A 22354-nucleotide genomic window follows, 5' to 3' on the forward strand; every position below is an offset into this window, starting at 1 on the left:
GGCTCGCTCCCCCTGCGCCCAGCGACGTCCAACTGACAGAAAATGATGGTGTTAATATTCGTACATCATTTAAACAAGGCAGAGCCACTGTTTAGTCAAACAGGCGTCGCTCTGTGGGCTTAAATGCCACCGTTTCTTGCTGTAAACACATCAGTGACGATGGTACAGCTCTGGCACCAAACACGCGAGCCCTGAATCTAGATTAACGACCTAGAAACACTATTATAACACTTCAGAAAGTATTAACTGATTTTTGGCCACAAAAAGCTGTAAACAGAAAACTTAATGTCGCTGTTAAAACTGCAAACTGTTGCCTATTTACACATCCTACAGACACTGAGCAACACTAGCATTCATTTGGTGTTTCTGGCTACCTGGTGAATTTAAGTCAATGTTCAAACTCCTTTTAGCGTTAGGACTTCATACATTAGTCTACTCTGTGATTTGGTTACACAGCATTCCGCATTATTAAATACAATATGTCCATAGACTGCTCCAGCCAGACTTATTGGGCTCTTTAGCAGGTAAATCCTCCACTATATTCACCAAAAAGTTGCTAACTTTGTCTGTTTGCCATTTGGTGATGGACGTGTAGCGTATACAGTGCACTGTTGCCAGGTAGGAAATGTTAAACTATCATACCAGAGGCTTAAAATTCTTGTATTTTGAGGAAAATTACTGTCGTGAGTCTGTCTGCTGTCACTTGTCTGTCTTGAAATTGCCAGTCGACCCTCATCTACCTGCATGCATGTCTTTTATTGTTGTTTAGCTGTGTCAGACTGACTTGTGTATCTTACATACTCTGCATGCTTTTACGTTTTGTGCTTCTGATGTATGTTTTAGTGTCTAACAATGCACGTCCATTTTTGTTTCTACTTATATTAATATTCTCTCTTCTTTTATTGTTTCTGCATGCTTCGTAAAGGGTAAATAATGCATAACTTTGTCATTTTAAACTTATATTCTGTTTTAGGGACTACAGATGAAAACTAGCCTCTTGGCTAACTCTGGCGCAATTACAGGAATGTTTTATTAATGTGCTGTCTCTACCAAATAAACCAATAAAATAAATAAAAACAAGATCAAATGCAATTTTACAAAACTCAAAACACTTTTTTACACACCTAAATATATCTTTTTTTTAAGCAAGATGACGTGTAGAAGGGATATTTTTTTGGAGCGGCGGGAAAGACAACGACAGCTGTAGTCGCAAGTCACGTTCGTCAACATTTTAGTCTACGCAAAGTGTGATTGCCTGGAAAGAGGTAACTTGAGAAGAGACTCGTGAACACAAATGTAGGATGCATATTTTGCGATCCGGAAATGAATTAAAATGAGAACGCGCAAAATCATTGTATTTTTGGCATAGTGATTACATCGTACAGAGGGCCAAATTATCGTACAAATCCGTTAATTGTCGTACTTCTAGCAACGCCAATACAGTGTGTTTTTTTTAGAGCTTTTTCACTCAAAGCAGATGCCTGCTGCTGGAACCGAGGCTGGTGAGAGCAGTGAGCCAAAGCTGTTTAGTTTGGTTGTAAAACCTAAACAATGAGCTTAAAGATGCTAAAGTGCTTCACAACCCTGAGGGGGACTGCAGTTGGGTATTGGGATTAGTCTATACAAACACAAATATTCCCCCCTTGTTAATATTAAATTATTGATAAGCAGCGAATAAAAGTCTCACAAAAACTATCGCTGCTAAACATTAGGGGTTTTATTTATCAAGTGAGATACCAGTAAACTATTTTTTCAACAACAGTTTGTCTTGTTAAACAGCATAAGGCTGGAATTTATTCCCCGCTGGCATCAAAGGATGAGGAAAATAAAAGTCAGAGCCAAGCCCTGCTGCTGTTTTGGGGAGAACAGTCATTATTTTTAAGACATATGTAAATACAATCATTTCTGAAGCTTTCAGCCCGTGTAGTACCTGTCATGTTTGTTCTCCCTTGCCATGATATATAATTCTGCAAAGTCAAATATTGATGCACCAGCAATCCAGGCAGCCAACACTTTATCATAATTACATAAGCAGCGACATAAATGGTTCTAATTAAAATAAATACCAACTGCAAATATGTGTCAGCTTTAATACAGCTCTGAATTACCGTTTTTAGAAATGAGTTAACAAGGCAACTGGATGTTCAGACGGGGCTGACAGCCAAACTGTCTGAACCGCACAGGTGTCTCTCATTCAGCTGATTAGGTGGAAGCTACACAGTCTTTCCATTTATTGTTTTATCTCTCTTCTCATAGTTTTGACTGAAAACTTTATTCTAAATGAATACAAACACTGTTACATGTGCCCTTTGTTGGTGTTCATTTATGGCCTTCTTGTTGTTCTTTTCCTCTCGTGCTTGTCGCTCTGCAGGTTCTCTTGATTAGTTAACGGTGATTAGCTGCATCTGAAACACCTTGAGCCGGTAGCTATAAAAGGAAGAATTTGGGGAAAAGGAGTGCGAGCCTCCTGCTTGAGGCTGTGTCTGTCTTAGCGGCTGGTCGGGGACACAAAATATCTGTTATATGGGGTTTTGTGTAAAGTGAGAAACTTATAGGCGCCGTTGCTCTGTCACTTAACATCCGACAAGCTTAGCTGCAGCAAAGAACACTAGTCCAGCTAAACCACAACTTGCACGGTTTTAGAATATAGCTGTGTGCTGAACCACAGTTAATAAAAGTGCAGCGCCTTTCATATTCCTCAACATGCTGCAGGAAGCCACATTTCTGAGTGACAGGTCGTGGCTTCACAATCAAACCAGAGCTTGGGTTTAACATTCAGTGAAGAGGCTTTATCATGAGCGTGGCTCTGAGAGGACCCAGTAAACACTGCTTTGTGAAGAAAAAGATCTATCTCACAAGAATAAAAGACCCGAGAACAGTTTGCATTTGCTATACAACAGAATGAGTCAATCATACAAAAATAACATCACACACAGCACAAATACATTTGACTTAAGATATTAGCAACTATCTCCAACCTAAATTTGTTTTGCAGTTCATTCTAGTTTTGTGCACATGGACTGTACATAAGATCGTGCACAGTACTGGTCTACGTTCAGCGTTGAGAGGCGCTGTCCTGTCATGATTCTTCAATTTGGAATGAGGATAATCATTTATTGAATATTAGATCTGTCTTAATTAACAATACTCCCTGCAGTTTCACCTCTCACCAGGAGTGGGAGCACTTCACCAAGAGAAAGTCTGGTCTGCTAAGGAAGGGTTGAGGTGCTGTGTCCTCTGTGGGGGTTCACAAAAAATATGTGCAGTAGGATGTAAAGGGCGTATCTTTGTCACAATGAGGGCAATTTGAGAGGGCACACAAGGACAGACGAATGTATGGAAATGTAGATAAGAGACAGACTTATGGAAAATATACGGCTTCATGGCACAATTCCCAAACATCACAGGATGTTGACGTCTTTATTTCAGCGCTGTATCCTGTGTGTGTGAGGTTTTTTACTTTACCTCTAACCCTCCACCATTGCTTTTGTTAGAAGGGTGGGTGTTATAGAGAAGGAAATAACTTGACTCAGGCTGCACACCAATATCTCCTTTGTCCCATAGATGACAAATGACTTGGTAGCACGGGGAATTATCACAGATGTCAACCTGGAAAAGACACCCAGAAGGCCATTCAAGCACAGGACTGTTTGCTGGGCACAGTCGGCAACAAATATTGAACTACTGATACCGCAATCTTTGTGTATGTAAGCCTAGTTTGTGATTGACTGTCTGCTGAGTTGATATTTGGCACTTTTAAAGGTTTCTGGAAAGTGATGATCTAACTTGGATCCAGTTTGATGCACTTTAAGCTTTGCGAACTTCAAAAACATTTTTTTGCCGAAATGACAATCACTTAAGGATTAGTTTGACATTTTGGAAAATACACTTATTCGCTTTCTTGCTGAGAGGAGATGTTTACCAACTCTCATATCTGTCAAGTTAACAGCTGGCAGTGCTGAAAAGATTTCAGCTTTTTGTCTTTTATTTTATTGTAATTTAGTGGGTTACAATTTTTACTGCTTTTTTGACCTACAGAGTTAGGCTGCATTCCAATAAATCTACCCCCACTTGGACTGACTGATAACTTATTACCGTCAAAATCTAATGTCTTTTCACTCTATGACAATTAGCTTACCTTATTTCACTGTTGAAATCATTATTCCATTATAGCTCTGTGAAGTGAAGATTTTGAATGTTTAATTATAGTGATATTTGAGCTCATATGCTCATGGATGGATGGATAAAAAACCCTCTCCCTAATGGCAATTAAAAAATTGCCTTTTTTTACACATCTGGCAACGCTTGCAGCTGCTAAGTTTAGCTTAGTTTAGCTTAGCACAAAGACTGCAAACAGAGAGAAACAGCTTGCCTGGCTCTGTCCGGAGGTAAAACAATCTGCCTACAACCACTTCTAACACCCGCTAATTAATACAATATATCCTCTTTATTTAATCCGTACCAAAACCATAGTGTCGAAAACATAAAGTAAAGGTTGTGGTTTTACAGGAGGTTATGTGCAGAGTTGCTGTTGACCCCTGTTTCCAGCCATTTTGCTAAGCTAATCTTATTTATCGTAATGAGAGTGGTATTGATCTTCTCATCTGACTCTCGGAACGAAAGCAAATCCCAAAATGCAGAGTTATTGCTTATTAAAGAGCTAAGAAACTCATAACGACATGCTTAGTTTCTGAAATCACCATCTGTGAGTCTCTATAACAGCCGGTCACATTTTTCTGTAATCACACCAGACCACCCATTCTCCTTTTTTGTTCCATATCTCTATAAACATGAATATGTATAGTTCTGGCAAGGAAATGCTGCTGCGATAAGAGTTGCATGGCTGGAATGCACAAAGACATCGAATAGTTGGGGGTCAACGGAGGGAAGACTGGCCGCTGATGTTTCTCATGGATGCGCTGTGAATCAGCGCAGTGCTCTTTACAGCCCCAGAGAACAATGCACCCCACAAACAGGAATCTCGATGTATGAATCAGCTATTGTGTGTGTGTGTGTGTGTGTGTGAGCAGAGAGCAGAGATGGTGATAAGATATTATTGAGCTGTCAGGGATCAGCAGACAGTCTTTTCTATTTTATGGACTGTGTGTCTTATGACGGACCATTGTAACAGTTAGTCCTTCCCAGACATTGTTCAGTTATTGTCAGTCCTCAGAGTCTGGCAGTGTGACTGTAGTTTAGATCATTTACAGATCATTTTGATGGAGGTGTTCTGTCAAATGAATAAAGGACCCACTCCAGTCTTTTTCTAGACCAAGACAGTTGGCTAATACCACATTATTATAGCCGCGGCCCATCTGTTTGGTGCAGACTGAACTATTAATTAATCTGCCGTCAAAATTTGTACAGACATTCATGCTGCCTCGAAGATGAATCTCCCGTGACTTTTTTTAATCTTGTGCCATAATCCGGTCAGAGTTCCAGTTTTGTCTGACACTTGTTTAGGACCAAATATTAATGACATTCCCATCAGCCTCAGCTGTACTTGATTAGTTAAAAAAAAACTGCTACAATACTAAATTTAGATGGCAATCAATGCCTGCTAAACTTCAACATGTTAGTATTGTTGTTGTGAGCATGTTGGCATGCTCTTGTTAGGCACAGTGGTGCTTTGAGCTAGACACTTAGTACAGCCTCACAGAGCTGCTAGTAGATTTGTGTTATGACAGCGGCTTAGTGGAGTAAAATCTTGCAATGATATTTTTGACCTTTTTTCTCTGCAGACAGCTGGTCTAGGCTGCTATACTCCAGTCTGGCATGGAGTAAAGATAATTCAGCTACGTTTTGGGAAATACTGACAAAATCTTTGTGAGAAAAGCAGTTCAGTTGTAGACTTGAAATTTCTGTCAGCAAAGCCCGTGAAAAGACAAAAAACAACAATGAGTTCCCTCAATACTCTCTGAGCCCCTAGCCGATTTGTTCTGACTAAAACAAATCTTTAAAAAAACATTCATAACCATATTTAGGAGTTTGTTTGCTACTCTCAGCTACAGATTTGGTGCTCTGGACTCACAATAAACTGCAATGTAGTGGGCCAGTGATGTGTTGGAGCTCCTAAAACCAATGGAACAATGGAGCTTTCTGTACATTCGGCTTGTGTCGGTTTCAGAGGAGGCTCCGTGGCTTGCAGGTTCAGCTCCGCACGATGGATGTGACTCTTCTGCACCTCCATCTCTTCTGTAGTCTGATGGGAGGCTCAAGAATACCAGGGGCCACCGGCTAGACTAACAATACAATGGGAGCAGTGCTAATGGAATCATGACGGGGGACTTTGGCACACATCTGGGTGAGGAAGCCACTTGAGAAGTGTTCTGCCCTTCTTAAACGCTTATAGTGTCAAAGTGCTCTTTAGAGGGATATTCTGCACACAGTGTGTTTTATATATTGTTTGCATTTGCAACTTTACAGACTCGCATGAAGCTGTGTTTCATATATAGGTGCATTTAGAAGTTGCATATAAACTTAAACTGCGGTCTTCAGTAATGAGTGATCTGTATTCCACACCGATCACTGGTTTTCACAATATTTCATCATTGTCTTTCTCACCTTGGGATATAGCCTCAGGGAGAGGTTTCTGCTATTCTTGCATTCTGGCAATGTGGAAGACTTTTATAGCTACAAATGGAGTGTCTTTTCTTTGATATATTTCAAATTGCGATCATAGAAGACAGAAACGATCTTTGGCTAAAACTCTGAGGCCCACCTATACTTTCATGGCAGATGTTCAATTGCTTTTTCCTCCCACACCCAATATAGCGTGTCCTGCACCTCCGGCTCCTCCGGTCCCGTTTCCTCCACATGGTCCACACAGCAGCCATAACACTGCTGGAGGTTAGAGAGTTCATTTCTTGTGTAGCGCGATGGGTGCACTGTGAAAGTTAACACTGCCAAGTTTAGACGAGTTTATTCGGAGTGTTATCTTTCACACACAATTTGCAGTTTCTGGATAAGCACCAAGAACACTTTAACAAAACATAAATGAACGAGACATCCCAGATGACAAATCGCTGAAGTTGAATCCACAATGAGTCTGGAACATTTTGAGCAGAACCAAGCTGTTGTTGAAGACTCAATATTCAACAACTGATCAATATAAAGAATTTAAGTTTGATGTGTTTTACAGATTCGCCAAAAAAGTACTGGGAAAAAAAAATGACCCAAATAGCAAGAAATAATCACATTTCAGTTTTATATTTCCATTCTTTTGTATACTTACTCTTGCCTACATCTTATCTTTTTCTAAATTGACTCCCTATCATTGGATTTGCTATCTAATGCTGTTTTCGCAGTTTCACAACTGTCAATGTCAACCTTTTGTTGAAAGGGTGTTTAATAGATGAGTGCTTCAAACAAATCCAACATCTAATCGTAGTTCAGAAAAAAAGATAATTGGGAACACATTTCCAACAATTTTTAAATCTATTTTTTTTTTTTTTAGATTGATTTAAATAACGAGTAAATCACTGAGATTCGTCACATACCGTAAAGGGATTTTATTATGAAGGCATCATTAGAAGGTACATTTCAATACATTGTACAGCTGATTCAAGTTTACAAACCTGGTTACTTTATCAAATACACAGTGTCAGGTGCAGCCCAGCAGGAGGCAGTGTAAAGACATTGCTGGCACTTCAAGCTGAATATCCATTTTCAGATATCTTTCACTTGCCAGCACGCAGTTCACTCGCCACATTGTTGCAATGCAGTGTAAGGTCATACTGCTCACAGGACAGGAAGTTCCAGTCTCACAATCCAGTTCATTTTGCCGTTTTTCCTCTTTTGTATCTCGGGTCTTTTTTTAAGGTTTTTTTTTTTTTTTAGATGGTGTCATCCAAATGTTCGTGCAGCCTCTCTCCTCTGTTACTGTGCCTGTGTCGCCTGTAAAGAAAGAAACGTTTCCCATTCAGATCAAACGGTGACAAACCGAACGCCGGCTCGGGTAAACAGACAATGGTTATGTCAGCAGACACGGTCTGGCCTGTCATGCCTCGTGTGTGTCACTTAGGATGCTAGCTGTGTAGCATATTGCTGTTTTCATCTTGTACTAAAGTCCTTTTTAAAGCAGCGCCTACCAGTGTGTTATTTTCTCTCAGCGTATGGCTTTATTATCAGAGCATAGCCTGAAATGAGATTTGTGTCTGTGCCTGCCTGTGTCGGTGTGCATTACTGTACCTCCACAGCAGAAACGCCAGCACTCCTCCAAACAGCAGCAGCAGGAGGACGGGACACAATACAGCTGCTGTTGTCTTTCTGCCCTCTGTCCCGCAAGGTGCTGTCAGCCAGGAAAAACACAACCAATGAGGGGGAGGAAAAAAACCCATCATCTGACATGGCTGCCCTAAAAGGCCAAAAAAAGGTCGTCTACAGCAAGCCTGTAAAGCCACTAAACTGACTGGAACAGCAACAGCTAACAGGAGGTATCCTAAAATACCCGGACTGTCTTTGGATCATCACACCTCTTGGCAGATAGGAAGAATTGCATTTGTTTCGCCTGTTTAGCAACAGTGGTAGGAGCAGGAGAAGTGGCGTTAGTGATTTATTGATCGCACTGTGGAAAATCCTTTATCTCTGAAACACCACCAGTGATACAATACACAGAACAAAGTGCAATGAGGATATGGCTCATGATGGACGGTTTAAAGGAGTCTGATTTCTGAATGACACAACGCAGTGAGCCGACTTTAAATATGTCAAATTTGCACAGTCACCTTCTCATCCAGTCATCTAGCTTAAACAAGTTACTATGTTTTATTCTGGAGATTTGTGGTGTTGAAGTACCATAAAACTGAAATACTGAAGTAAAGTAAGAACCTCAATATGGTACTTTGGGGCCTTTCAACAGGTGGTAAACACAACATTGACACGTTACCACACTAAAAAAAAAAGGTATGGCACCCTGTTTTCTATTTACACGTCCAGCAGACGCAGAGCAACAATATCATTCATTTGGAGTTGTGTTTTTGGCCACCTGGTAAATGTAAATCCAAGATTCACTCCTTTTTCATAGCTCTGTTTTGGTCTCAACCAACTCCTGAGGGAAATATTTGGCTCTTAAGCTGCTAAATGCTCCACTCTATTCATCAGCTGTATACTTTGTGTGTCTGTCATTTAATGTTGGACAGGTGGTGTATGGTGTCTTTGCTGAAAGATGGTGAACCAAAAGAGTAAAGTTGTGGGCTGTAAAACCCAAACAATGTGCTGGGATGGAATGGAAACTGAAGAGTTGGAGGTTTGCCACTATAAGTGAGCTCTCTCTTAGCATATTTAATCACTTTTTTCATTGTTAATATAAAACTATTGATGAGTGCAGCTTTAAAGGGGACATATTATGCTTATTTCCAGGTTCATAGATATTTTGGGTTTCTAATAGAACATGTTTACTTAAATGTTCATAAAAACAAGCCCCATGTGCTCTGATTGGCTTCGCAAAAGTAGTTCTTAAGCCATGGGTGAAGATACTCACATGGGGGGCGGTATATTTTAACAATCCTGCATGTGACTTAGGAAGGGGAGCCAAATCTCAATGGCTTTTTAAATCGCATGTTTTCGGATCCAGGCAGCCCACAAAAAACTGACCTGGTTATCTTATTTCACAGTTTGTGGGTTGATAGGGACTCTAGATAAACAAATGTATGTGCACAAGCACTGAAAAAAAAATTGTTCATATGTCCCCTTTTAAGTAAGGTAGAAGAACAGACAAACAATGTAGTGTCAACTCGTACCTGCAGTGTAGGTGGCAGAGCTGTGGCCCAGCTTGTTGCTGACCGTGCAGGTGAAGTGGCCGCAGATAGGAGTCTTGGTCACAAACAATGTCGTTCCATCTCTGGAGACTCTCCCCACAGTGTTGGTGATGGCGACTCTCTCATGGAACCAGCTGAAGCGAGGCTCCGTCCCCCAGGCCTCGCCACAAACCAGCGAGGAGTGAGACACGTTGACGCTGACTGAGACGTGGTGCACTGCCTCTGTAAAGACAGAAGAGAGACGGTGAGAATGAAAAGAGGTGATAGGGATGGAGGTAAAAAACTCTGTTATAAAAGAAGAATAATGACGCATGGCTGTCCAAGAGGGTTGCAGACAAAGAATCATTAGAGACGTTTAATGCCGTCAGGAGAAACCGGCTCAGTTTCATGGACAATAATGAGACCGGAGAGTGCGGCATAAAGTCGGAGAAAGGGATGATGGAAAGCCCTGGAAGCTGAGAGAGCAGATGTGGAGTGGAGCTGATGAATTGATACTGTTAGAGCAGACGGATGAGAGTTAAAAGCATGAAAGCTTTGACAGAAAACGAGAAAGCTACAATGCCACCCAAACTCATCTAGAGAGCACAGACACAAAAGGAAAACCCAGCAAGCAAAGCCTATAGGCAAATTTAATTTCAAGTGTTTCATTATTAAATGAGACATCCACAATCGGAAAGAAACACTGGCTGCTGGCGTGAAATTAAAACACATTCATTATACAGTTGGTAATTGTTTGAGTCAACACTATAAAGGCCGGGACATCGTCGGCTGATGAGCATTTAAAATATTTCTAATTTCATGTCATTACTCTAACAATTATAAGGCCACCACTAACGACCCTAACACTGATCCTTTCTACCCATAGGACCTTCTTCTTGCTTATAGATTGTGGAGGACATAATCATCATCATAATAAGGGCTGCAAGTAATGATTATTTTCATTATTCATTCAGCTATCAGTTTCTTTGCATTTAATCAACGGTTCAATTAAGTCACAAAATATCGTAAAATGAGGACAAATGCAAAGCCCATGTTGTCGTCTTTCAATTACTTATTTTGTCTGAGAAACTGTCAAATAAGCCAAAAGGGATTTAACAGGGATTGTTGTTTCAAATGTCAAAAAGTGAACTTTGAACCTCAATTTCTATGCCAATGTAGAAAAAGAAAATGTAATATAATTGAACGCTATACCAAATGGAGCTTGAGGTGCGATGGCTTTGTCGACAAAGGCCGTTAAAACGAGAGAACTTGCAAATCGTCTAATTGGAGAAGCCGTTACCTTCAAATGTTGGTCGGTTTCATTTGATGTATGAATCAAAGAGCAACATCACACTCCCTTTCTAGCTTGAAACAAAATGCATTCAAGGTGAGGTTGCTTCATACTTCAGGGTATGTTGTACCAGACGTCAGAGGGTCTAGACGACAGAAGTACTGAGAGGAACTTATGTGTAGTGAACACTGCAGAGTTGGACCATGATCAATTCAAAGTGTAATAAAGTGACTGCATGCATAAATCTCCAACTCAAGTTGCTCTTTAAAAAGGGTATACGATCATAAAAATAGTTTTTCATTTTCATCAATTGACTAATTGATGAATCTACTAATAGTTTCAGCAATATCTGTAACGTTAACCAAGTACCTGACCATGATTACACTCATATGCTGAGTATCATTCTGTACCATAGTTCCTGACGATGCAGTGTGCAGTGGTCTTGGCCCCTCTGTGATCCGTCACAGTCACGGCGTACACGCCGCTTTCCGCTCCGCTGTATCCATTCACCTGAAGTGTCGTCTCCTGCTGCTCCACGGTCACCTGGACATTTGGCCTCGTACCAGCACACTGGAGGCCTGTGCCAGGGCAGCTAGCCAGCGTCACTCTTTCGGGGGCGATTCCAGTTTCGGGCTCCCGTTCCCAGGTTACCACGGAGACCTCTTCCAGGGGTCCGTGCTCGATCTGGGCTTTCAGAACCAGGCTGGAGTCTGGCATTACATGCACAGGCTCCTCGTTGAGGATGTGCACCGACATACACTGGAGCCCACATGGCACTGAGGACAGAGATTGAGACCAATTGTTGTTGCATCAAAATGGTGCATGCAATTCATATTTCTATCCAGATGAACAGTGTGAGCCAAAAGTATTTCATATTCATCGTTTTTTGACCTTTTGGCTCACTGCTTGGGCAGAATATGAAGGTAATAAAACAAACGATGATATAATACTTCATCTCTGTCCCCAGCATACACTTTATGAATATGTATGGCTGCTTTCTGTCAAAGAATGTCAAGCGATGATTTATGGCGCATGACAGCCATGCCTAATTTGATATCCATCAAACCACATCAATATCTTAAAATCTGTGTCGAGACTGCAGTGGACCTGGTAAGCTTCTGTGCATTCACTCCAAGGAGTATTAATCACACATCTTAACTTGATAGGCAAAGGATGAAGGAGATGTAAATAATGCAGCTGTGGGCACTAATGTCAGGATGCAATGCTGAAAATACGTTGTTTTTTTTCTTCCTGTAGTTTCGTGCAGGTTTTTAAACAGGAATCATTCAACCGGTGGTTCCAACAAAAAGCCTTACACAGGAGAAGCAGCAGGGCAACTTTCCAGCACAGGAAATACTGTCGATCCATAACACCTGCTGATGTAGACAGAGAACAGAGAGAGGAATTTGTCCATGATCTCAGCGACAGCACACAGTTTCCTCTGCAGCATGGGTTGCCACCACAGCAAGAATAACATCACCTCCAGAGAAAATGTAAAATTAAAAATGAGAGCAAAAAGCAATTAAAGCAGCATATCTCTCTGTGTTAGAAAATGTAATTTGAAATGTTAAGGGTAATCTTTTTCCCTTAATTTATTTGTGAGGTACCCAGAGAACAGCAGTACTGGCATTGCAGACAGAACTTGGAACAGAATGTGGACGGGACTATTGCCAAAACTGAAATGAGCCCCCTCAAGCACAGCTTCAACAGCAAAACACACACAGAGGGAGGAAGCAGTGACAGCAGTGCAGGAACACAACCCTAACCTGCATGCATTAAATATAACCTGGATTTCCCCTTGCTGTTTACCTTGAAGTCATCCACATCAAAAGGCCCCAGAGTGGGATTCACCTACCTCTCCAAAATTGAGACAAACAACACAGTCGAGCCAGAGCTCTTCCACTTCACTTTCTCAGAGGTTAAAAGGTGCAGCGCAATTCACTCTGCGAGTAGATTTATGGCACAAAATAAAACAATATCTTCAGAGCAGTTGCCATGACATTGTGAGATATAATCTAGTTAAAGATGACAGTTTCTAGATCTGCGGCTGTTGCTGCAAAACAACTTCAAAAACAGGAGCGGAAATGTTGCAGGACTGTCTTCTCCTCTCTGCTCCGCTGTTTCTCCGCCTGTCGGGTCCAGTCAGTGAGTCACGTAGGCGTCACCTTGTTTTCAAGCAGTTTCCTCCCCTCCCCGACTCCCCCATTTCCTTTACAGTAATGGCATTTTTCTCCTTTGTGCTTCAAATCAGTGAACTTTCCATTGTAACAGGCCCCCCTCTTCCTCATTCCCAACCTGCCCCGTCCTCCTCTGACCTGTGTCCAAACATGCTCGCACAACAATACAGCACGTTCGATTCGTATTTTCACACCACTGTTGTTGCACTGTTTGTAAACCGAGATAAATGCAATGGTATTCTTTTGAAGGGAAACCAGTGACAATGTTGGAAGTCATTATAAAATAGGCTTTGTACTGCGGGCTTCTTATCCAGCACGAACACTGTTTGCCCCGCAGACACAACGCATTGCCTTGGATTGTAAAGGGGAAGTAATACATGAATTACTCTATTCTTTTTTTCCAATAATTGTCTCACACATGCAACTGAGAAACACCTTCGAGCCTGTAAAGTGGGAATCCCGATGATTTTATGTTTCTTCCACTGGGATTGTTAAGCAGAAAAACCCTTAAATACAAAGTCTGCTTCATAAATGCTGAGATGCTAGTGGAGTCACATTCAAATTATGCTCATATTCTTTTATAAATCTGAATTTATACCTTAGCTGGTTTCATGAACTCTCAGAAATAAAAACATCTGTCGAACAGGATTAGGTAATATGATTGAAAGCTCCAGAACAGCTTCTAAATAGACTTTGGGATGAGATGGTTTTGTCAGCTATATGCCTCTTTTACACAACTAGAGCAGTGAAACATAATCTTGCACTTTCTCTCTTCATGAAACGCATCCTGGGGCACAGATGCAACGAGTGATTCAAAAATGATTATAAATACATTTGTATTTGCAGAGGGTTTATGAATAATCATGGGAATCACAGCTGTGCCTCCCACTGAGTTCTTTGTTGACAGGCGTGCTGTTTGCTGAAATTAACCAGTGGGTGGCACTAATACATCAGCTGAAAAATATCAACACTTTGCCCCTAGCATTAGCCTCTTTTTCTTCAGCAGACATCATCACTATTAATCATTAATCCATACCATTGCACAAGGGAGTAAATGGAGCAATGAATTGGATGTATAAAAATAGTATTACCCCATATCATTTCATATGCCGCTTCATAGTAACCACAGCAAATACAAATGACATTCAAGTGACTTGTAAGTCAAAAGGAAAATCACCACTTTATATAAAATAGTTGTATTCTCTGAAAAGTGATATGGTCTTTGCATAACTACTATCAGTGTGGCACTCTATTTTATTGTCATCAATATGGTCGGGTTTGAAGCCTTCATTCCTGCACTTTGGACAATGCCATCTTGTTTCTTTTCAACCAGAAGTGACACGAGAGGGTGGAGCTAAACACAACAGAATGCTGATAAGACATTTTTAGCCGATTTAAATTGTCACAATTAACTGTCACGAACTGAAAAACACTGTGAAAGGGTTAAAGTTGGAAGACAAAAACACAGACTGTATAATGCTCGGGTAGCGACCTGTCAATTACAAGGTAGCCATGCCCTAAACCTAAAGCATACCCTGATTTATCATGTATTATTATCATTCCACAATATGAACATCATGCTGTAATGAAGAAGACTTGAAACTATAGCGATTGAGACCATAAACTAATTTTCACAATGTTTACTGAGGTAATAAATCGAGTGAGAAGTAGTCATTTTCTCATAGACTTCTATACAGCCAGACTTCTTTTTGCAACCAAAGGAGTCGCCCCCTGCTGGCTATTAGAAAGAATGCAAGTTAATGGCACTTCCGCATTGGCTTCACTTTTTATAACCTGGAGGTTGTTTCCTGTTTATTCTACAACAATGCATTGCGTTTTGTTAAGTCCATCATATGTTTTAAAGTGTTACACAAGTCTGTAAATTAACTTGAAATGAAGTCTGCAACTTCAGCTCTAAAATAGATCTAGTGGAATAAAACGTACAATATTTCCCTTTTGAAAGTTGTATCTCACAAATGTGCATTGCTTCATGAGCACTTCCCACCACTGGTGATTCTGCTGCAGCGCTATCGCAGGCTGCGGGCCCTTTAAGAGAACAGGTGCGTCTTTGCAGGTAATGGTGGAGAAACAGGAAGTAGACTCATAGATTCGAGAGCACAACCCCACACAGATTATTATTTCAGCACAAAAATGAACATGAAGGCAGGGGGAAAACACTTTGGTAAGTTTCCTACAGCTAACTCCTCTTATCGCAGCTCAGGAGATACTGTTTTGATGTTTGTTTTTGTCAGGTATAATCGAAATTGAATAGCATATATTACAGTAATTATCTGTACAGGCAAACAGAACTGCTTAACATATCAAACAAAAGTTATTTTGCATATTAAAAGAGCCTCATCTCTCTACAGACCGGCCTGACTGAAGACATGAGACAACCTTTGCTGCTTCTCAGTCTGTCGCTGGCAGGTAAAAACGACTTTCACTGACAGCTTTTTTTTTTCCTCTCCTTCTGCTCCAAACAAGAGTCACAAAAGTCTCAAAAGGAGAGTATCAGTCGTCTCTTCTGTGGGGAAAAAAAGAAACAGGCCGGGGAGGGGAATTCCAAGCACGCTTAAAAAAACAATTGCATTTCAAACACAAAGCTCGTCTTAACCGCTCGCAAACCTGCGCGGCTGCATTCCCGTTTCTGCTGAGTGACGTGATGCCTTCAGGGCCTCCTCCCAAGCTGGTAGATCTGAAGTGTTGTGATGATTCAGAGTGAGTATAGCAGGTCATTGTTTCCATATTTGTATGCCATTTAGTAGTTTGTAGTTAGGGATGGGCAGTGCTGCAGGTTTTGATTACAGACCGTAATGATACGTAGTTGTTGCTCATGCATGAACAATGGGCCAACGTCCAACACCGATACTTGGCTATTGGTTAATATGACTTGGCATGTAATAAGATTATTATTATTACTATTATTATTATTATTATTATTTACTCCATAAGTCAGACTGCTTCTAATGACACCAATCACAGTTTGCAAACAACTTTGTGACAAAATAACGAAAATCAGCAAAATTACATAAAGTTTTACTGCTTCAAAATATTTGTTTAATCAGTGTAATAGGCCACATAGATTTGAAGAGTGGTCTTGTCATTCGCACAACATGGGCAATTTAAAGAATAAAGCTGTGATGATCTATGTTTTAATTATTGCCACCAAATCCCATGAAGACGACCAAACGCATACTAACATGTGATTCTGTGTCTACAGCCTGATGTATCTTTATCCATGTCCAAAAACATTTAAAAAAACACACGCGAGCCACTGATTGTGAATCAATCTGTCATGTGCTGTAAATAACACACGAGCACCCAATGTTACTCCGCAGATGAAATTAAACAGATGCACCATTTATTCCTGTTTGTTTAAACCACAGTGCCCAGCTGTTGGAAATTACCCCCGAAGAAATGTATTTGAGCGTTTTTTTAGAGGTTTGCAACTTCAGTAAGAACAAAGCGGGTTGGCGCTACAAACGGAAGCATGGAGAAACAGATTGACACATTGCTGGTTTTGTTTTTTTTAATGGGATTTGTTGACAATAACAAAATTATAGAACGATGCCAGCCTTACCTTTTTTGAAGTGCACTGCATTGTAAGTTTGCAAAGATAATGTGCACCAAATGAGTATCTATTGTGGTGTTCCCGTCCCAGATTACAGATTGTAACTCCCTACTCGGGTATAATACAGTGTTGGAAGCATAACAATGATCCACTTTATTTGTGCTGCAAGATGAGCACAGAAAATTATTACCAGGAATGTAAATGCTATTTTAATTTGTCGATTAACTAAGGACTGTTGTTCAGGCATGAACCATAATAATTAAAGTAATGATCAGCAACCTTTTCATATAATTAAATATTCATTTTGCTGCTGTCTGTCTGCGAATCAAAATTGAAATTCAACCTACACAGTCCATAAAAGCTTTTTTTTTTTTTGCCTTTTCTATTCTGAATGCCCGGGGTAAACGTGTTTTGGTGCATAAGAAGGGATTTATTTTACATTTTCAGAACCAGCAGTTAGTTTGGGATTAATGTAGTTAATCTCTGTGGTTTATCATCAGTTCAACACAGTTGTTGACATGGCTGCTGGGCTCTGCCATTGTTCATTCAAGGTACATATCTGCAACTAAAGCAATTCCATAGTTCTTTAATTAATGTTCACTCTTGCAGTCATACTTGCAACTTCTTTGAATTGCTCTTGCAAAAACAATCCAACAGCACCACAACACTGTCACTCATTGGAGGTGCCTCCCGTCTGACTCATGTCTCTTTATCTTTCTGTCTCTACTGATAAAGCAACAAGGCCGGTGATATTTATAATCTGGCACCAAAACACTTCTGATGTCTTTAATAACTCTGTGTGGGGAACCTGAACGCAATCCATCTCGCTGTTGGCCGGTCCTTGTATACTCTGCTCCCCTGTGAAAACCGTCAGAAGGCCGTCCAGTGAGACTGATCGGGACCATATTGATTTGCTTCACTACAATTCATTGGCCAGAGCGTTCCTGCGTGGTAGCTTTTTGTGCCAGCAAAACTACATTGAGTACAAAAACACTGATTTTCTTCCCATCTTCACTCACACACAGACTACAAACAGCATACAATACTTCAATGCCTGTAAAACCTTTGGTTCTTTACAACACTGTTTTTGAAAAATTCCCTATGCACCGCTGATTCTTGAGGAGAGACACAGCAAATGTGATTTTGACACGGCTTAGTTTAAGTCAGCCCAACAAAAACACAAAATAGATGTTTAGCTTGGGATCACTTACAATCCAAAAAACACGGTGTGAGATCTGCGAGGCAGAATAGAGTGATGACACTTCCTCCCACTGTACAGAAGTGAATCCAAAATATTTTGGAAAAAATGTATTTGATGTGTACTTTTTTGTGTTTGCCTCATTATCCCATCCGCTAATGGAGGCTTGTACTGCAAACAGCCACCAGGGGGGCGATGAATATGTTTTGACTTCACTTTTGGGGAGCGGTCATCTTCTTGATCTCTATGATATAAAATATGATGAAATGGAAATACTAAAGTGAAGTACAAGTAGCTCCAAATTACATATAGTACTTGAGTAAATGCACATTCCACCACTGGTTCTCTCTACTTTTATTTTCTTTCTAGTCCTCCTCTCTGCCAATGTGCTGGCTCAGAACCAGGTACAGATCCAGTTCCAGACCGACCCGGTGCTGGTTCGAACCGGTGCTGAGATCGTGTTCACGGTGGTGATAGATGCCCCGGTTTTTACCATGACATGGCAGTACCAAGGAGGAATCACTGTGGGTCTGTGGTCCGACACATCCTCATCGATTAACTCAGGGACCCAGTTCACGGGCAGGACCACCATCACTGCCACCCAGCTCCGAATCCTAGGCGCCCAGCTCCGAGATTCGGGGATCTTCACGGTGGAGGTGATCCCCACCGGTACAACAGCCCCTAACTCCAGATCAATACAGCTGAGGGTGTTTGGTAAGAGATTAAGAAGTGTGCCTGTGACTGAATTTAAGAGAGGAGAAGAAGAAGCAAAGGGAAAGGTGGGCGGGCGGGGTGAAGTGTGTGGTAGAGGATGGTTTCGAGGGAAGCGATAATGTTAAGGAGGAACAGAAGGGAGTAAAGAGAGAAGAGGGAGGATTTGGGGAGTAAGAGAATTAGTCTGGGAGGTATAATGAAATTAGTGACCCATAGAAGGCGAGGTAAAATTAATGAAAGAGGGGATGAAGCTAGTGGCCCAGGGCTTTATGCTAATAAAATCCATTTGATATGCAGCGCTCATGCTCTTAGATGTTTGATATTGTAGCTGTCTAAATATGTGGCGTTACATTTACATACAGTAGTAGTATTTGCATTCATTTACATTCAGTACAGTAATGAAGCCTGAATATTCTCTTTTTACTTTCAGTCATCAGCCCACACTGGAGGGATGACGTCAGTCCTTCTCATTCCTCTTACCACCAGCGCTCGTAGGGTGTCAGAGTGACTAAATTGTTAGAAACACTCGTCTGTAATTGCTGAAAGGTCACATCCCCCAAACTCACAGCAGCTAGTTGATGTCACGGCACATTCGCGTCCTTGAGCACGACTCCCAACCACCTACTCACTCGTAATTTGTATGAGTGAAATAATCCTAAAATATAAAATGCTTCTGCTGAGTCACAGGCAGAAAGTTAGCAAAAATGCAAATGATTAGAGCTATTTGGTAGCTGCTCGGGTGTTTTTTGCTGTTGCTGCTGCGGTTCTCTCTTAGTCACAGCTTTCCACGTCTGCACGCCCCCCTCTTCTCCCTCTCTAATTATTTAACTTAGGCTGCCCGCCAAGAGGCATCTCGGCTACCACTCGCACCGTCTGCCCCCTTATGCGCCATCTGTGCCTCTATCTGAATCCTGTCCCTCCTCAGCTCTCACTTTCTTTGATTACAACAAATTATCCTCAACAGAAACATAAAGCTGCCCTCTATTGTTCTGTCACTCCAACTTTTGGAATGAGCTCTCTCATACTCTCATGTCTCTGTACCTACAGTAATGGTGCCCTTTTTAGAAAACCTTATCTGGGCAATTCTGCTTTTGCAGCTCTTTGGTAAAACCTTCTTTTATTCTCCCTGTAGATACAGTGGCTGGGGTCAGTCTGTCGGTCCCCTCAGTGGCGGTAGAGATGAGAAATGTGTCTCTGAGCTGTACGTGGAATGGTGGGACGGATGTTACGGTCCAGTGGGGCAAAGGAGGCGTAGCCATCCTCGCCGACGCCAGGATCACCATCTCAGCTGGCTCTCTGGTCATCAACCCAGCCAGGCGGGGGGATGCCGGGGAGTACACGTGTACCGCCAGCAACCTTGTCAGCGCCCAAACTGCCACAAAGAGCCTCACTGTTTACTGTGAGTTTGCACCGATCGAGACAAGTGGCAGCTAATCTGCTGTAGCCACTGCAAACAACAGTAGCTTATCTACTCCATCTACATTGCACTGCTCACAGTGTCCTGGATTGCATAGGACGTTCTTCCATAAGCTTGTTGTGCTGCTTCCAGCTTTGTCTTGATCACGGCATAAAATTCTGAAGTGACAGTCTCACACTAATATTCCAACACACCCAATCACCCCAACAGCATACCTAAGTGGCTCCCAGGCAGCAAGCCCCGGGTTTGAAAAGTGAAGCCAATAAGGAAGTGCCTTAAACTTGGATTCTTGCTAATGGCCATCAGGGAGCGACTCCTCTGGTTGCAAAGAGAAGTCTGATTGTTTAAAGTCTATGAGAAAATGTCCCTACTTATTGCTTAATTTATTACCTCATTAAACATTGTAAACATGAGTTTATGGTCTCAATAGCTAGTTTCAAGTCTTCTTCAATGCAGCATGATGTTCATTTAGAAAATGATGGTCCCATCTAGGGTAAAATAGATGATAAATCAGGGCAGTGCTTTATCTAAATAATTTCTTAAATGCTCTGGTCTATGAATTATGAGAGAATAGTGACAGAAGAAGTGAAGGTGTTGCGTTTAAAGATGATTAACAACAATGTGAAATGCAAAAAAAGCTGCATCCTCGCATTTGAGAAGCAAGAATCTGCAAATATTTGGCCTTTTGCAAGATGAATTACATGAACTATTTATTGTATATCAGAATTGGTGTTGACAATTTTTTTTTCTTCTGATTTTTGGAAAAATGCGCTCATTCGGTTTCTTGGAAAGAGTTGGACCAGAAGATGCATACCACTCTCATTTTTGTCCGCTATATATGAAGCTGGAACCAGCAGCCAATTAGGTTAGCTTAGCATGAAGACCGGAAGCAGGCAGAAACCTGACTCTGTCCAAAGATAACTAAATCTGCCCGTCGACGCCTCCAAAGCTCATTATTTATCATGTTAATTCTCATTTGTTTTATCTGAACAAAAACTGAAATGTAAAACCTTCAAGTTGCATAATTCCCAAAATGTCAAGTCATTCCCTTTTTTGTAAAACTCTTTTCATTGCCTCATATAGCTTGAAATACAAATAATGTTACAGAAACGAGTTGAACAGCAGGCTGCAGTAATGTATCTGGGTGTGTCTCCACTGTAAATATGACTTGTTGAGCCACATGTGTATTCAAGAGGGGGCAGCCATTGGGATTTTAGCTTTTCAAATCCAACAAGAAAGTGCACAGCATCTTCATTAGCTCAGTAACACGCTGACCGGATCCAGGAGGCCTCATCAAAATACTTTACCCAGACGAGGTGACTTAAACCCATAATTGACAAAATGATAAACCCTGAAGCAGAATATATCGTCGAGTTAGCTTTGTTTTTCGGAACACAGATTTTCCTGCTTGTACTTTTGAACCAAACGTTTTTGATGCTGATAACGATGTCCTCCACAACATAACAGATGGCCCTGACACCCCAGTGCTGACCAAGGTCTCCCCAAAAGAGTGTGTCGGTGGAGGGGATGTGTTGGCGGGACAGATTGTGCGTCTCACCTGCTTGTCTGACTCTCTGCCCCCTGCCCTCTTCTCATGGCAACGTGACGGGCAGGCGGTTGCCGCCGGCCAGCCGGACAGCGGGGTGCTCAGCCTTCAGACTTTCTCGACGGATGAGAGCGGACGCTACGTGTGCACGGCCAGAAACGGCCTCACCGGTGGCACGTCGGAGCAAGGGACAGACTTGGCAATCGTAGGTGAGTTATGGTGCACGCTGACCTCTCTGTGACTGATGATAATGACGGTTGGTTTTGGACTCTGTTCCCGTATCTGTCTTCACGACAGGAGAGAGAGACAGGAAGTATCCTGGAGATTGATCTGGTGATAATGTGGTCAAAGTAATTCAGTGACTTTCACACTCACGCTCTCCTCCGTTTATTTTCACTTCTTTGTCTCTCTCGCTGCCATTTCTTCATTATTTGTTTTAAGAATTTTCCCCTCCTCTCTTTTCATCCTCTTGTCTGTCTGGGCTCCAGACTCATTATCTTTATTAATCCTCTCCCTTCGACACCATTCTTTCTATTGCAGCCACATGTCTGAATGTAGGGGAAGTGGTGGGGATTGTGATTGGCTGTTTGCTGCTGATCCTAATCATCGCGCTCCTCATCTGGCTCATTGTCTTCCTCGTGCGAAGGAGGCGGGGTAAGTGTGTGTGTGTGTGTGTGTGTGTGTGTGTGTGTGTGTGTGTGTG

General features: G+C 41.6%; 2 protein-coding genes across 2 annotated transcripts in view; one reads left to right on the plus strand and one right to left on the minus strand.

The window, feature by feature from the left end:
* Window positions 1-7458: 7458 nt before the first annotated feature.
* LOC116386868 (uncharacterized) lies at window positions 7459-15872 on the minus strand. The gene is made up of 6 exons (XM_031853444.1): window positions 15831-15872; window positions 12345-12404; window positions 11439-11804; window positions 9741-9980; window positions 8191-8290; window positions 7459-7896 (listed from the first exon to the last, which is right to left on the minus strand). The coding sequence occupies exons 2-6, from the start codon at window positions 12394-12396 to the stop codon at window positions 7836-7838; spliced, it is 819 nt and encodes a 272-aa protein (XP_031709304.1). The 5' UTR covers window positions 12397-12404; window positions 15831-15872; the 3' UTR covers window positions 7459-7835.
* Window positions 15296-22354, plus strand: part of LOC116386867 (LIM domain-containing protein A) — an 11485-nt gene continuing 4426 nt past the window's right edge. The window contains exons 1-6 of the mRNA XM_031853442.1: window positions 15296-15387; window positions 15575-15632; window positions 18344-18688; window positions 19821-20087; window positions 21573-21860; window positions 22192-22305. Coding sequence (XP_031709302.1) covers window positions 15593-15632; window positions 18344-18688; window positions 19821-20087; window positions 21573-21860; window positions 22192-22305 — 1054 coding nt within the window. The 5' untranslated portion in view covers window positions 15296-15387; window positions 15575-15592. The remainder of the gene's footprint in view (window positions 15388-15574; window positions 15633-18343; window positions 18689-19820; window positions 20088-21572; window positions 21861-22191; window positions 22306-22354) is intronic.

The sequence above is a fragment of the Anarrhichthys ocellatus genome, unplaced genomic scaffold (assembly GCF_004355925.1).
Source record: "Anarrhichthys ocellatus isolate YVR2014 unplaced genomic scaffold, GSC_Weel_1.0 scaffold13, whole genome shotgun sequence".
Classification (NCBI taxonomy): Eukaryota; Metazoa; Chordata; class Actinopteri; order Perciformes; family Anarhichadidae; genus Anarrhichthys; species Anarrhichthys ocellatus.

Bases quoted from the DNA above. Each gene is read 5' to 3' on its own strand.
- LOC116386868 (XM_031853444.1), bottom strand. From the start codon at position 12,396: ATGGATCGACAGTATTTCCTGTGCTGGAAAGTTGCCCTGCTGCTTCTC. The intron at 11,805-12,344 runs GTAAGGCTTTTT...CTCTGTCCTCAG, and splicing joins TGCCCTGCTGCTTCTCCTGT to TGCCATGTGGGCTCCAGTGT. The intron at 7,897-8,190 runs GTACAGTAATGC...CTTTCTTTACAG, and splicing joins CTGGCGTTTCTGCTGTGGAG to GCGACACAGGCACAGTAACA.